The following is a 16153-nucleotide window of genomic DNA, read 5'->3' as shown; positions in this document are numbered from 1 at the left end:
CCCTCTCTCCTTACTGAATTCTCTTACTAACCCACTCCTATGAGACCATCTTATTTCTTGCAGATGAATGATGCTATGGGATTTGAATTGCCCTGGGTGTATTTTGTCAGTCTCGTCATCTTTGGGTCATTTTTCGTACTAAATCTTGTACTTGGTGTATTGAGCGGGTAAGCTACACCTCTTTCATCTTGAAAGCAGAGTCCTGAGGACAGTTGCCAAGACCACACAGGCTTTGCTGGATGAGGGCCGCCAAGAGGGGTTGCCAGACATTTTATGTGTCCTCTGAGATGCTTTCTTTTCTGCTGAGGCTTCCCAAATCAAGCTGTTTCCTGGAACCTCACCAGGCTTCATGAAGGAGAACTATAGAACGATTATTGACCAGAAATTAATCAGCATTGTTGCTTGAGATTTAAACAATTTCCATTGCTTGCCCTTTTTTGTCTGTTCTAAAATGAGATACATTTATAATTGCTTTATTTGTCTGGATCCAAATAGAATGCAGATTAATTGTTATAAAATGGTTGCAAAATGAGCTGGATTGGGTGGGCTTTTGGTAGGCCCCATTTGTAGATTTCAGCAGCTGAGCTTGTCCTTATTTGCAGGAAAAAAAAGGCCGGGCGCGGTGGCTCAAGCCTGTAATCCCAGCACTTTGGGAGGCCGAGACGGGCGGATCACGAGGTCAGGAGATCGAGACCATCCTGGCTAACACGGTGAAACCCCGTCTCTACTAAAAATTACAAAAAACTAGCCGGGCGAGGTGGCGGGCGCCTGTAGTCCCAGCTACTCGGGAGGCTGAGGCAGGAGAATGGCGTGAACCCGGGAGGCGGAGCTTGCAGTGAGCCGAGATCCGGCCACTGCACTCCAGCCTGGGTGACAGAGCAAGACTCCGTCTCAAAAAAAAAAAAAAAAAAAAAAAAAAAGGAAGGACCTAGGCCCAGTCCCTGTCCTAGGAGCACTAACCTTCAGCAAAGCACTGAGAGGTCTGGCAGCTGCAACTGGGGCTCTGCTCTTTAGCAAATGGGTAACTGATAACTGATCTCCTTACATTTTACAGGTAAATGATGCGATAGGATGGGAATGGCCATGGGTGTATTTTGTTAGTCTCATCATCCTTGGCTCATTTTTCGTCCTTAACCTGGTTCTTGGTGTCCTTAGTGGGTAAGCAGTTGGATCCGTGTTTCACCTTCTCCTGCTGCCACGTGTGAGGCAACTCTGCGTGTCTCCCAGCTGCTCCCTGACAGCTTCTCTGCATGTGTTTGGACTCTGATGGCCCCTCAGTGTGTTGCTTTTGGATTGAACTGTGATTCTTTCTCCCTGTTTCTGTCTGTGAGATTCTGTGTTTCCGATGCTTGCCAAACACTGTTAATTTAATGAAAACGTTCCCCCGAAGCCAGTCGTGTTAGTATGTGAATGTGTAGAGGTAGATTACAAGTGAGTTAAAGGAATTCCAGCCTTGGTCTCCCCCGGAAAGAGGCTTTCGTCCCTTGTAATTTTGTGTCTATTAGTACATAACCTGGCCCCTTTAGGTCACCACAGTGCATTATAAATACTTCCAGGGGAGTTCTAGATTTTACTGTGAAGGAGAAATAAGCCTCAAGCACATAAATACTGTACAGTTTCAAAATCTGCCTCAGATTGGGATTCTTTATTAGCTTGGTTTTCTAGTGCTGTCACTGTGAGAACTGTCCCTGTGATTCAGTTTTAACCATAACCTATAGAATCCTTCTCTCAATGCAGAGTGATGATCGACTTTTGTGCACACGTTTCCCATGGCCTTACAGAGACCGCATCATTCAGTCACCGTTTTTGAAGTTTACGTGTTTATCACTTCCTCTCTATGGATTGACTCTCCACAAAGAGGCTGTAGCAGAGACTGGCCTGGAAAGGGGACTCCTTATGTTGCAGGCTGTGCCTTGCGTGTAGCTGGAGATGCCATCCCAGAACCCTTGTGGTCAGCCCTGCATCCATACCGCCTCTCAGACACCCCCAGAAGGTGGGGTGCTACAGAGAAGGGAGCCGGGGGCTGTCTGGCTCTCTCACAGTCAGCTCCTTTATATAGCCATTGCCAGGATGTGGGGGGCAGGCAGGATACCAGGAGGCCCAAGAGGGGCCCATGTCTCCCAGAGGAGCCTCTGTCACTGCGCTGCGCCCAGGCATCCTCAGGAAGCAGTGTTGATGGATTTGATTCCAGGCGAATTTATCTCTTCCTCACTCACTTTATCTTGCTCTTTCCGAGGCTGTATCTCGGGGAAGTGATGTCTTCATGTATGCTGAGTTAGTGAAAAGGCTTTAATCGCATTTTTGGAAACACTGCCTTTTCCAGAGCAGAAAGCCGAGTGCATTTATCCATCTTGGCTTCCTTTCTGCATCTTCCGTGCCCTGGATTGAATGTAGTCAGTTCCACACCAGGGATGCACACTGTCACAGGAAGTCCCTATGTAGAGATGGCCCCAGGGGCCACTGCCCCCCAGAGAGAGAGGTGGTGGCTGGGGCCACATAACCCTCCCCTGCCTCAGCCACCTTCTGTAGATGAGTGGCTCCTCAAGCCTCAGGCCCTTTCACCTCAACGTGAGAAGTGTCTTTCTCCTAGTAAACCTCAGCGGCCTTAGGCTAGGGTTGGACATGTGAGGGTGGTGTCTATTCCTGGAGAAATAACATCGTGTTTGATTTTGCCACAGGAGCTTCCTGTACAAGGTCAGCAGCAATCCTGGTGTGAATTCCTTGGCGCCTCATGTCTCCTAAACCCAGCTAAACTGACGGAGGCCATGGAAACCACTAATTTGAACAGTGCCGGTGACATGCCTTATCTTTTAGCTTCCCCAGGCAGGAACCATTGCCCCAGCAGGCATGATGAAGCAGAGGCAGGAGCCAGATCGTGAGGTGCTTAAAAAAAGAAAAGAGAAAAAGATGGGAGGCGGGGCTTCCCACTATCACAAATGGGGGTTAAACCTGCACCTCCGTGGGAGGTACCCAAAGCTGGAGGATAAAAAAGGTACACTCCTTCATGGAACAACCGGTTTACTCAAATATATTTTGGGGGAAAATAATTTTAAAAAAAAAATATTTTTTCATCAAAACAAAACTTAGATCCCTTATGAAGGAGACTGGAAATGACACATGAAATTATAAAAGAAAAACCCGAGACTTCCCAGCAATTCTAACTGTCAGTGTGTGTTGTGCTCAGACCCCTAGGGGCTGCCCACGACCTCCTGTCTACTCCCCCAGAAGGCCTCTGCTAGGGCTGGTTTGGGTAAAGACAGAACCATGTCTGCAAAGCACAGCCTCGCAGCTGTGTTCCTGATTTGGCCAGTATTTCCTGAGATCCTGTAGAGTGCCCGGCTCTGGTCCAGAGGCCAGGGGTGCCAAGATATCTCAGACACAGACAGTGGCCTTGTGCGTAGGCATTCATTATCTCATGGGGTAGCCTATTTTGAAGCAGTGCAGGAGGGCACATGTTCAATAGAGGTGCAGACCCAGAGGCTCTGTGAGCTGCCCTGGAGAGATGAGGAGGCATCTCCCCTGGAGACTGACGAGGGGCTGGCATGCCTCCACCTCCGCCCCCGCAACCACCGCCTTCCCTCTCTGCCTGCTACTCCCCTCTTACTTTCCCATTGATATTTTTGTTGTTGTTAAAGCAAATTATTATTATTTTTTGAATGTTAGCCTCAAGAGTCTTCATAATTTTTTAAGGGAGCACTAGAGAGGTACTGCCAAACCAGAAGGATATAAATGTTGAGAGGAAGACAATTTATGTTGCATAGACCTCGGGGGACTGTCAGACCAACACAAATGTAATCCCCTAAGCACTGAATTAAAACGCCCTCATTTTAAAAAGGCTGGTCGAGACCATGTGATTGCCTTCTCATGAGGAAATGTTAGATGGTGCTGTGTGTCTTCAAGTCTGTCAGCCATGTGGAAATACCTGTATCTGTTTCTGCTCCTTGGCTCCTTCATGTGTGTGGCCATGCCATCCTATTGTATTCTTGAACAGACGTTAATTTGCACATTGGATTTGGTGTTTATTTGCAAAGTGTTGATGATTTGGGAAAATCTTTGGTTTTATAACGTAGTCTTTTTTCCCTCAAGGTAAGTATGAAGTTTATGAACTGTAAACCCTATGCAGCCATGCATGAACATAGATGAATACTTCCATCTCTCGTCACAGTATTCTGTGGGAGGGGCTGAGAATGTCTATGACTAATGTTGCAATTTAACCTTAAGTTGTCATTGAGAATATGCTCCCATTATGACCAAGAATCGGAAAGAATGTCTTCTTTAAGTCTGCAATTCAGACATATTACACGTGGCCTTCTAGAAGCTTGGCAATTTTTCACTTTTCAAATTGTTCATTGAACCCCCTTTTGAGGTTTTCATCTTTAGAATCATGCTAGATTCCCAGGGTCATGGGCGGTAGGCTGGTTGACTCTGCCTCCTTCTCCATTTTAGGACCCACCTGCCACCAGCCATCCACCTATGGTGGGGGTGTCTGAGCTTGCAAGATGCGGGATGCCCTAGGCTCCCAAGATGTGGCTCCAACCCCCAGGAAGGGGGCTGGAAGACTTAGATTCTGTGCTGCCAGAGTCCCACGTTCACTCTGGGACTTCACTGAGTTACCCTGAGCCTCAGTCTCTTTGTCCTTCAGGATGTCAGAGATATCCTGTCTTGCCGTCTCCCACACGGGGTGGTTTTCAATCAGCTAATGACTGTAGAAGTCCTTCTAAAAATACATAAAGGGGTTTCTCGTTTAACATATTCTTATCTTAAATCCATGGATGTCCCCCACTCGCCTCACTGGGTTAGGTAGGAACAGTGCAGGGTACTCTTTGGAAATTCTGGAGTGTAGCATTTTCTGGATATCCCAGCAGGTGGCCACACTTTACACACACATCAGTGTTGTACTCAGTGTCACCCAAGAAGGGGTGGCTCTGGAGGATGTGGAAGCACTGTGTCAGCTGCAAAGTATTATGCAGGCCTAAATCATTGTTATTAAAGTTATATTTGACAAGGTTTTTTTGCACAAATTGAGGGGAATGGTATTTCTATTACGTAGTGGTTAAGCACACCAGCTTTAGAATCAGACAACCAAGTCTTGAATGTTTGTTCTACCTTTTCCAGTTGTGAGATTTGGGGCAAGTTACTTACCTCTTTGTGCCTTACTTTCCTCATCTGTGAAATAGAGCTCATCACAGTACCAGCTTTGTGAAGTTCAGTGAGGACTCAGTGGGCTGAAGAATGTAGAAGGCTTGGCCCGTTGAAATTATGGTAGTTCAGGAAGGGTGCATCTCTTCCTGGATTTGATGCAAGAAAAGAATCGAATCAATTCAGTCCTTTCAAACTAATTAATAATAGCTGGCCAAGATAGGTCTGTGTTAGTGAAAAGCCCAAGTTATATTTTAAAAATGTTTTATTATATATATAATGACATAAGGCACTGCTGACTAAAGGATATTACTGCATAAACCCCCTCCTGGGCTTGCTTCAAAGAATAGATTAAATTTATAATCTGCTTAGGAATTCAAACCTTTGGTTTTGGCAACATCTTATGAAAAATATTTGAAATACTTTGTTAAGTAGATCTTGTATATTGTTAGTCAATAAATGTTGTTATTAAACCCACTCTTATGATATAAAATTGAATGTAAACCCAGCCCAGGTCTGTAAATTCAAAATCATACAAATGCAAATTAATTTGTATTCTTGGTGTTCCAGTAAGTTCCAGATCCTACGAGATCACAGGTATCATTTTAAATCAATCCAATTTTGTATTACTGTATGCCTATTTATCTTTAGATAAGGGAACATGGATGAAGTTTAAGGGAACATGGATGAAGCAAAGCATTATGGAAAACTGAAGGCGATTTTCAAACTAGTTTATCTTTTTGAGTCTCACGTCCTACATTCCATTCTGGCTAATCGGATGCCAGGGGCCTAGACAAAGACTCAGGCATGGCTACATTTAGGAAGCTTTGGTTTCCTAAAGCAAAGATTCATGGGATGGAGAGTGTGAAGAGGGAAGATGGTGCCGGTGCCAGTGTGCTGTGGACTGACTGTACCAGAATTTTACATAATGGAATCAGGTTTGGTCCATTTAAATTCATAGTAGTAATAGCCAGACAGTCTCTGATTTCTTCTACTTGAATGGCGGCTCAAGAGGCAAAACACACCAATAGATAGTAGTTGTATTACTTGTGAATATTTTCTAAGTGGAGACGTATCCTCTGAGAATAGGCATTCTTATACATTTTTCGTGACTGAGATTAGATTTTTCTCTCATTTGGCTGGGCACAGTGACTCATGCCTGTAATCCCAGCACTTTGGGAGGCTGAGGCAGGTGGATCCCCTGAGGTCAGGAGTTTGAGACCAGCCTGACTAAGGTGGTGAAACCCTGTCTCTACTAAAAATACAAAAATTAGCCAGGCATGGTGGCACATGCTTGTAATCCCAGCTACTTGGGAGGCTGAGGCAGGAGAATCACTTGAACCCGGGAGGCAGAGGTTGCGGTGAGCCGAGACTGCACCATTGCACTCCAGCCTGGGCAACAAGAGCAAAATTCTGTCTCACAAAAAAAAAAAAAAAAAAAAAAAGAAGATTTTTCTCTCATTCAACACTTTACCAGCATCTACTGATAGAAAATGGACAATTGAATTTCCTCCAATATATATACCTCTGATGTGTCTGCATTGTTAAAGAGTAGGGTAATTGCTTACAAAATTGAAAAGGTTGTTAGTGGGGTCCTGGGGTAGCCAGCATATCGGTATGATTTGTTACCGTATTCAGAATAAAACCACACTGTAATAGTGAGTTAATTCCATATCTTGGCCAACAGAGAATTTTTGGCCAGTGGCTACTAGGGCACACAGAAGTCCAGTCTAAAAGCGACAATGGAGGACTCTTTGTAGATAGTTCATATGATTAAAAAATAACTTCCTGTGTGTTGTAGTGATGATTAAGCTAAAGACATGCTTAATGATTACTTGTAGCAAAGTACTTCCCCACATTTAGCTGGGTTTGTCTTTGGTTTGAAGAGGCTAATATGTGAAAGATTTGTTTACAGTTGGATGCCCCTTTTTCTGAACCATGAAGTAATATTGTGGATGGGGTTGAATGCTGAGGTTAGGGTGCCGGAAAGATTCAGGGTCCTTCAGTACCCTCACGTGGCTTGGCTTTGGTAGAACAAGAAACTAAGCTCCGATTTGGCTTTAAATGAGAGTGCTAAATTTCCTTTTTCTAATAAAGAACCTAGCTAAATATTTATATATACTTTTGAACACTGAACTTTCTTGTTGCAGAGTTAACAGCTGTGGGGGTAGCTGACAGCTGGATCCTGGTGCTGTTGGTACCATGGTACCTGAAGTGCACAGGCTGGTAGCCACACCTGACATTAACAAGTGAGTGGTAACCTCTCTGCCGCTGGCTCGCAGCTACTGTTTCCATAGAAATGGCTGTCGGGATCAGTGGAAACGAGGTAAGTGAAAGTTTTCGCTGATCCTTGTTTCCATCAAGCTGACGTCTGTTTCCCTGGCAACAGCAGTGGACAGCAGCCAGGCACAGCCAGCAACAGATTCAGTAGAGCTCTCACTTGTCAGCTGTGGCTATCATCTGTTCCTGACCAAGTTCTTTTTTTTATAATGTACAGAAAGACCTCTGAGGACCCAGGAGGCACCTCTGGCCACATGTGCCCTCCTGGACGCTCGTTTTGTGGATGGAGAGCTCTGTGCTGAGTTGACTGCTCTGTCCGCAGTTCCCCCTCCACCTGTGCTCTGGGTTGTTGATGTGCAGGTTAGAAGAGGGAGGTTGTTGAGGGTATTAGTGTTGCAGGGGAGGCTGTTGAATCTGTTGATCTAAAATCCTAGGGGAAGAGAATTCATTACAGTGCTTTCATGCACAGACCCAGTTCTTTATAAAGCTGTTGCTACCTTAATAGTTGAAATTAAAGCCATAATTTTTCTGTGTTCCCTATTCAATTGGAGGCATTAACAATTGCCATTACTTTTACAATGAAAAGGATATTTAGGAGTTTAATAATTTGGTTTGTGAGAAACAAATTGATGATTGTCTCTAAGATGCTACTGTCAACGTTATGCTTCTTTTCTCTTTTGTGTAATATTCTTTTACGGGATGGTAAAATTGATTTTACAGAGATCAAATATTGGTATTGCAGGGCAGCTTGGTATACAAAGACCAGTGGATCTATAGTGTAGGGAACTCTTCCCTGTTAAAGTTCAACAGTTCCTTTTCTGGATTTCGTTTTAATACTTCAACAGATGTATGCACCCAAGCCCTAATTATCCTCCGCCCATATGAGACAGCATCCACAGTGCCACAGAGCAAAGGAGAGTCACTGTTACTGCCCTGGTGTGTGAGATGAGAGGCATGGAATGAGGTGTTGGTTTTAAGCCCTTATTGATACCATTTATTAAAGAGATTTTCTCTGGAAAAAACAAAACAGCTTTGGCATTCAGAGCTGTATTTTTGAGAAGCAAATGAGCATAAAAATCCCCAGTCTTATGAGAATTTAAATCGGCTGCTAGAAGAGCATTGGAGAACTAGGGATTTTTGTCTTTGGAGGGCTTTCTGGATGACTTTGTTCCATAGCTCTCTGGAAATAGGGCAACTGTGCTTGGCCTGGAGGCAGTTGAATTTGATATAACAGACGAATGAGAATAAGAAAATCCTGCTAGATCCTTTTTTCTCCCTCTCTCTTAACTTCCTAAGAATGACTTATTCATTTAATGAATTTTTTTTTTAGTTCCTACACAGTGGTAGATGTATGCCAAGTGCCCTGCTAGGCACTGGGGTTACAGTGGTGGAATGTAGGCACTGGGTAGGCACCAGGATTACAGTGGTGGAGTGTAGGCACCGGGGTTATGGTGGTGGGATGTAGGCATCGCGCAGGCACTGGGGTTACAGTGGTGGAGTGTAGGCACTGGGGTTATGGTGGTGGGAAGTAGGCACTGGAGTTATGGTGGTGGGATGTAGGCACCGCATAGGCACTAGGGTTACAGTGGTGGAGTGTAGGCACCGGGGTTTTGGTGGTGGGATGTAGGCACCGGGGTTATGGTGGTGGGATGTAGGCACTGGGGTTATGGTGGTGGGATGTAGGCACCGCGTAGGCACCGCGTAGGCACCGGGGTTACAGTGGTGGGATGTAGGCACCGCGTAGGCACCGCGTAGGCACCGGGGTTACAGTGGTGGGATGTAGGCACCGGGGTTATGGTGGTGGGATGTAGGCACCGGGGTTACGGTGGTGGGAAGTAGGCACCGGGGTTATGGTGGTGGGATGTAGGCACTGGGGTTACAGTGGTGGAGTGTAGGCACCGGGGTTACAGTGGTGGGAAGTAGGCACCGGGGTTATGGTGGTGGGATGTAGGCACCGCGTAGGCACTGGGGTTACAGTGGTGGAGTGTAGGCACTGGGGTTATGGTGGTGGGATGTAGGCACTGGGGTTACAGTGGTGGGATATAGGCACTGTGTAGGCACTGCAGTTACAGTGGTAGAATGAAATGGTTTCTTTCTTCATGAAGCTTATATCTAATGATGGAGGCCAAAATGACAATTACAAACCTGTGTAAATGCTTTGAAAGAAAGGTTCATGTGCTGTGAGAGGGTTTAACAGGCACAACTGCTGTCAGTTTAGTGGGTAGGAGCATCCTGGAAGTGAAGAATGAGTGGTCACCATATCCAGGCAAAGTGGGAGAAGAGGCTGGGGCAAGGGTATTCCAGTCAAGGGAAAACCCACAGAAAGGAGATACAGTAGGAAGAAGCAGAGGATGCTGGAGGAACTGAACGAAGCTAGGGTGACTGGAACTGGGGGAGCTGGAGGTGGAGGCAGATGAAAGGAGAGAGACTGGCTGGCAGAGTCTATGTCACATAGGACGTTTAGACTGTGTCACAGGTTTTGGTCGTTAGCTGAAGGGTAAGAGAATGCATGGATGAATTTTAAGCAGGGAGTGGTATGATTCAGATTTACATTTTCTAAAAATTATTCTTTGTTCTCATATCTTCAACTTACCTTAAAATCCTTCAAAAAGATAAGATGAATTAATAGATGGATAGGGGGATGCAGAGATAGGCGATAAAGAAAATGTAGCAACTGGGTGCTGTGGCTTGCACCTGTAATCCAAGCGATTCAGGAGGGTGAGGTGGAAGGGTTGCTTGAGGCCAGGAGTTTGAAACCAGCCTGAGCCACATAGCGAGACTTTGTCTCTGAAAAAAAAAAAAAAAGTCTTTTTAGTTAGGTGTGCCTATAGTCCCAGCTACTCAGGAGGCTGAGGCAGGAGGATCGCTTGAGCCTAGGAGTTTGAGGCTGCAGTGAGCTGTGATCATGCTTCTGCATTCCAGCCTGGGGAGCAGAGTGAGACCCTGTCTTAAAAAAGAAGAAGAAGAAAAGATAGCAGGTATTAATTATGGAATCTAGGTGGTAGGCATATGGGTGTTCATTGTATAATTGTTTCTACTTTTATGGATGTTTGAAATTCTTAATAAAATGTTGGGAAAATCTGCATATGAAAATCACTGTGGCTGCAGTAATATGAATAGATTGGATAGATACACAAATGGATGTAGAGAGACCAGTTTAAGGCTCATATAATCTGCTTCCAGCCACAACATACTAGTGCTACCAAACTGGACCTTTCACCATAAACAACTATAAAAGACTAGGCAAAAAATAGGAAGCAACTCTTTTCAGAAAATGGAAATAGGATGTACAGGATTGCAATCCCTACGAGAAGGGAAACACATGAGATAAACTGCAATTGTCCTGGCTTTCTGCCTGGAGACAGTTTTAGAATTATGGCAGAGAGGCAGAGCCCAGCAGAGAACGATGGTCCACTTGCTGAGGGGTCAAAGAAGAGAGTTCAGGGCTGCTAAGATGGCTGGGATTTTCGGGGCAGAGGATGGGTGAGAAGTATGCAGAGAAGGGGCTCCAGTAATCAGAGTAGAGGTTCTCTGAAATCTGACCATACACTAAGCTGCTTCTGTGCCAGGTGATACTTACTGAGGTCAGGCAGAGAACAGCTAGTAGAATGCTGTAAGCGGTTGGAAATCACTCCATGCTGGGAGGTACATGGTTCTGCTCAGCTGTAGTGGAAGGACCTAATTGAATACATTGGGTACTGAGACTTCAGAAAAGCCAGGCTTTAGGGTTGGAGCTACTTTAGCCCTTGAGTAAGATACTCTAGACCTGACTTAAAAAGCGTAGAAACAAGTTTCAAAAGGATCAGGCGAAATGGCCAATAAATTAAACACCTGCCAAAAAAACAAAAATCAACATTCGTTAAAGGAAGAGACCAAAGCCCAGACGTTCCCAAGATGTTTTTCCTCATGACCAAAAACTATAAGACATGAAAAGAAGCAGGAAAGTATTCATGATCAAGGAGGGAAAATTCAGTAGAAACAAAAGATGACGGATGTTGCAATTAATAATCGAAGACTTTGAAGTCTACTATGAGCCCGTTTAAAGAACTGAAGGAAAAGATGGACATAATAAAGGAATAGGTAAATCTCAGTAGATAAATAGAAACAATACAATATCTGAAAAAAGTAGATTGGACATTATAGAAAAAGTCGGTGAGGGCTTAGTGATCTCTAAAACAACAATAAGCAATCTGATGTATATGAAATTGGAGTCACAGAAGAAGAAGAAAGAGATTGAGTAAAAATTTTAAGATAAATAAAGCTGATCATGTTGCAAGTATTGAAAGCTAAGTTAATAGATCCAAGAGGCCCAACAAACCTCAAGCAGTAGAAACACAAAGGGAACCACTGCTAAGCACATCAAATTTCGATATCTGAAAGTAAAAGATACAGAGAATTTTAAAAGAAAGCAAATGGGAAAAGGCACATTACGTACCAGGAGAAAATAATAAGAATATGCATCTACTTGTTTGCAGATGTAGTGCAAGTCATAGGGCAATGGGTGACATCTTCAAAGAGGTGAAAGGAAAAATGATTCTGTATGAAACAAAAATACCCTTCACAAAAGAAGGAAATAGAAAAACTTTCAGGTAAACAAAATCGAAGAATTGGTCACCAACAAATTCGCACTCTAAGAAATGTTAAAGGAGGTTCTTCAGGCTAGAAGAAAATAATACCAGATAAAAACGTTAAATATCCACTTTAAAAATGAGGAGCATGGCTGGGCGTGGTGGCTCACACCTGTAATCCCAGCACTTTGGGAGTCTGAGGCAGGCAGGTCACCTGAGGTCAGGAGTTCAAGACCAGCCTGACTAACATGGAGAAACCCTGTCTCTACTAAAAATACAAAAAAATTAGCCGGGAGTGGTGGCACATGCCTGTGGTCCCAGCTACTCTGGAGGCTGAGGCAGGAGAATTGCTTGAACCTGGGAGGTGGAGGCTGTGGTGAGCTGAGGTTGCACCACTGCACTCCAGCCTCAGCAACAAGAGCAACACTCCATAAGAAAAAAAAAAAAAAAAAAAGGAGAAGAAAGAAAAAGGCATCAAAATGGCAAACAAAGATAAAAGATTTCTTCTCATTTCTAAATTTTCTAGAAGATAATTTAAAGTAATAACAAGGCGTTATGGGAACTGGAACAAGTCAAAGTAAATTATAGGATAACCATACACAGAAGATAGAAGGAAGTTAAATGGAGCTTCACTGTGATAAAGTTATTACATTTTGAAATAATATGAATTCATGGTAGACTGTGAGAACTTAAGGGGTGCATATGATAATCTCCAGAGTAATGACTTAAAAAGGTTACTAAAAAGAAGATATAAAATGGAATATTAAATAGTACTAAATTATCCAAAATAAGTCAGAAAAGGAAGAAAAAGGAGCAAGAACATACGGTACCAACAACGAGATGGTAGACAAACCCAGTTATATCAATAATTGCATTGGATGAAAATGTGCACAACATTTTAGTTAAAAGATAGAAATTGTCAGACCAAGTAAAAATGTAAGATGCTATAAAGACATGGATTAAAAATAAAAAATGGATGAACTGTACTAATCCACACAAGTTGAACTTTAGCATAAGGAACATTTCCAGAAATAGGGACATTTCAGAGGTAGACATTTTATACTCATGAAAAGGTCAATTCATTAAGAAGACACAATGATCCTAAATGTGTTGGCACCTAAATACAGCTTGAAAGTACATGAAGCGAAAGTTGTTAAAATTAAGTGGAGAAATTGATAAATCCAGAAACATAGATGAAAAATTTTATCATTCCTTCTCAATAATTGGTTAAAAACAGCAAGTATAGATAATATCTAGATTATATTTAGATTGGTTAATAACTGTCAGCCAACTTGACCTAATTGATATTTACAAAATACTATGTTCAGTAATTGTGGAGTACACATTCTTTTCAGAGCACGTGGAACATTCACTAACATAGACCATATCTTGGCCATTAAAGTCTCATTAAATCTCAAACAATTGAAATTTTACAAAGTATCTTTGTTCTAATGGCAGTAGATTTAAAACAGAAGTTAGTAACAAGCTGTCTGTAAACCTTCCCAAATGTTTGGAAATTAAATAACCTATAACTCAAAAAATAATAAAAATTAGAAAATATTTTGAAACTGATAAAATCCAACTGGGAAATTGTAAGATCCATCTAATGCAGTGCTTAGAGGGACATTTATAGCTCTATCAGTAAGGAAGAAAGGTTTAAATTCAGTGATCTACATTTCTATCTACTAATCTAGAAAAAGAAGACCAAATAAGTCCAAGGTAAGTAGAAAAAAGAATAACAGAAGTAAATAAAATAGAAAACACAAATTATAAAGTTATTTGGAAAGCTTAATAAAAATTGATAAATATCTAACAAAACTAATCAAAAAAAGAAAAAAAGCAAATTACCAGTCTTAGAAATGAAAGAAGAGATACCACAGATATTACAGACATTAAAATAATAAGAGAATAAACTGTTTTATGACAAATTTGGTAACTTAGGAGAAACAGGCAGATTCCTTGAAATATGCAACCTACCCAGAAATAAATTGGGAGACTCTTATATTTGCCTTTTTAAATGGAATTCCGAATTGCAAACCTTCTCTCAAAGAAAATTAGAGACCTAAATGAGGTCAAAAGTGAATTATGTCAGCCAATTTAGAAAGAAATTATACCATCCCTAGAAATTATTTCAGGTAGTAAAGTTGGAGGGAGTATTTCCCAACTCATGAGGCCAAAAATCTCAATACCAAAACTTTACAAAGACATAATAAGAACAGTATCCTGGCCGGGCGCAGTGGCTCAAGCCTGTAATCCCAGCACTTTGGGAGGCCGAGACGGGCAGATCACAAGGTCAGGAGATCGAGACCATCCTGGCTAACCCGGTGAAACCCCGTCTCTACTAAAAAATACAAAAAACTAGCCGGGTAGGGTGGCGGACACCTGTAGCCCCAGCTACTCGGGAGGCTGAGGCAGGAGAATGGCGTGAACCCGGGAGGCGGAGCTTGCAGTGAGCTGAGATCCGGCCACTGCACTCCAGCCTGGGGGACAGAGCGAGACTCCGTCTCAAAACAAACAAACAAACAAACAAAAAAACAATATCCTTCATTAATTTGTACACAAAAATTCTCAAATATTAGCAAATAGAATATAGCAGGATGAAAGGAGTAATATCTCATGGCCAAGTGGGATTTATGCCAGAAATACCAATTGATTCACCATTGGAAAATCAAATAATTTACCATATTAATAGAATGAAAGGGGAAATCATATGATCACCTCAGTAAATGCAGGCAACATTACTAACAATATTCTATAACCATTTATAATAACTCTCAGCAAACTAAGAATATACAAAAACTTCTTCAGCCTGAAAAAAGAACTATAGCTGACAGCATAATTACTGGTGAAAGACTGAATGTTTTCTTCTTAAGATTAGGAACAAAGTAACCATTTTTCTCTCTTCTTTTATTCAATGTTTTATTGAAAGTCTGAAGGTAAGACAAAGAGATAAAAGGCAGAAAGATTGGAAAGAAAGAAAAAAACTATTTCTATTTACAGACATGATTGTCTACATAGAAAGTCCCAATAATTGAACCCAAAACCTACTAGAATTAATAAGTGAGTATAGCAGGGTGACAGGATACAAAGTCAGCATACAAAATTCCATTTTATTCCTATATACAAGATGCAGGTGTTGAAAATGAAATTTAAAAAATTACAATACCTTCAAAAATTATTTACAATAGCATTCCTAATACTTAGGAATGAATATAACAAAAGATATGGAAGACCTCTACACTGAAAACTGCAAAACACTGATTAGTAAAATTACAATGCTCTAAATAAATGAAGATATACCATGTTCATGGATTGAAAGACTCAATATTGTTAAGATGTCCATTTTTCTCTATGCATTCAATGTTGTCCCATTTATAAATCTCAGTAGCCTTTCTTTTAGAAACTGACAAGCTTATTCTAAAACTAATATATATAATTGCAAATGACCTCTAATAATGAAAACAATCATAAGAAATAAAGAAGGAGGGCTTACACTGCTGATTTCAAGATTTACTGTAAAGCTGTAATAAATACAGTATTTGACATAAAGGAAGATTACTAAAACAACTGAATGGAATAACAAATTCAGAAATTCCTTTGTATGTTCAACTGCTTTTTGATGAAGGTGCTAGAAAAAGGTCATACCAGAAGCAAACATTAAACTTGAAATCAATCATAGATCTAATTAAAAAGCTAAACATATAAATATTTTCTAAATAGATTTCTGCTCTTCAAAAACTAGAAATTTAAAGGGAAACCACACTGGGAGAAAATACAACACTTACATCTGTGTATCTAGAATATGTGAAGAACTCTTAACAACTAGATAATAGAAGAATAACTCAAAAATTGGCAAAACATTTTTAAACATACTTTACAAAAGAATGTATATGAGTAGCCAGTACGTACACATTAAAGATGTTCTATATCATTAACCATCAGGGAAGTGCAAGTTAAGAAACTGCTACATACGTAGTACAATAGCTAAAATCAAAAAGATGATTTCCGAGTGTCATCAAAAGTACAGAGTAACTGATATGCTCATACATTGTTTATAGAAACATAAAATGATACAACTACTTTGGGAAAGTTTGTCAGTGTCTCATAAAGTTAAACATATACTCACCATATGGCCAAGCAATTCCATTTCTAGTATTTGCTCAAGA

At 41.6% G+C, this 16153-nt stretch overlaps 1 protein-coding gene across 4 annotated transcripts in view; it reads left to right on the top strand.

Moving 5' to 3' along the window:
• Positions 1-16153, top strand: part of CACNA1D (calcium voltage-gated channel subunit alpha1 D) — a 326868-nt gene that overhangs the window by 181574 nt on the left and 129141 nt on the right. For 2 of the 4 annotated variants that reach the window (XM_025375479.1, XM_025375481.1), the window contains exon 8: positions 64-167. In XM_025375479.1, coding sequence (XP_025231264.1) covers positions 64-167 — 104 coding nt within the window. Of the gene's footprint in view, positions 1-63; positions 168-1054; positions 1159-16153 lie in introns of all 4 variants that reach the window. The other 2 variants (XM_025375478.1, XM_025375480.1) reach the window with 1 other exon arrangement.

This window comes from Theropithecus gelada, chromosome 2 (assembly GCF_003255815.1).
Source record: "Theropithecus gelada isolate Dixy chromosome 2, Tgel_1.0, whole genome shotgun sequence".
NCBI lineage: Eukaryota > Metazoa > Chordata > Mammalia > Primates > Cercopithecidae > Theropithecus > Theropithecus gelada.
The sequence above is the reverse complement of the archived record's forward strand: the minus strand, read 5'-3'. Positions and strand labels throughout refer to the sequence as shown.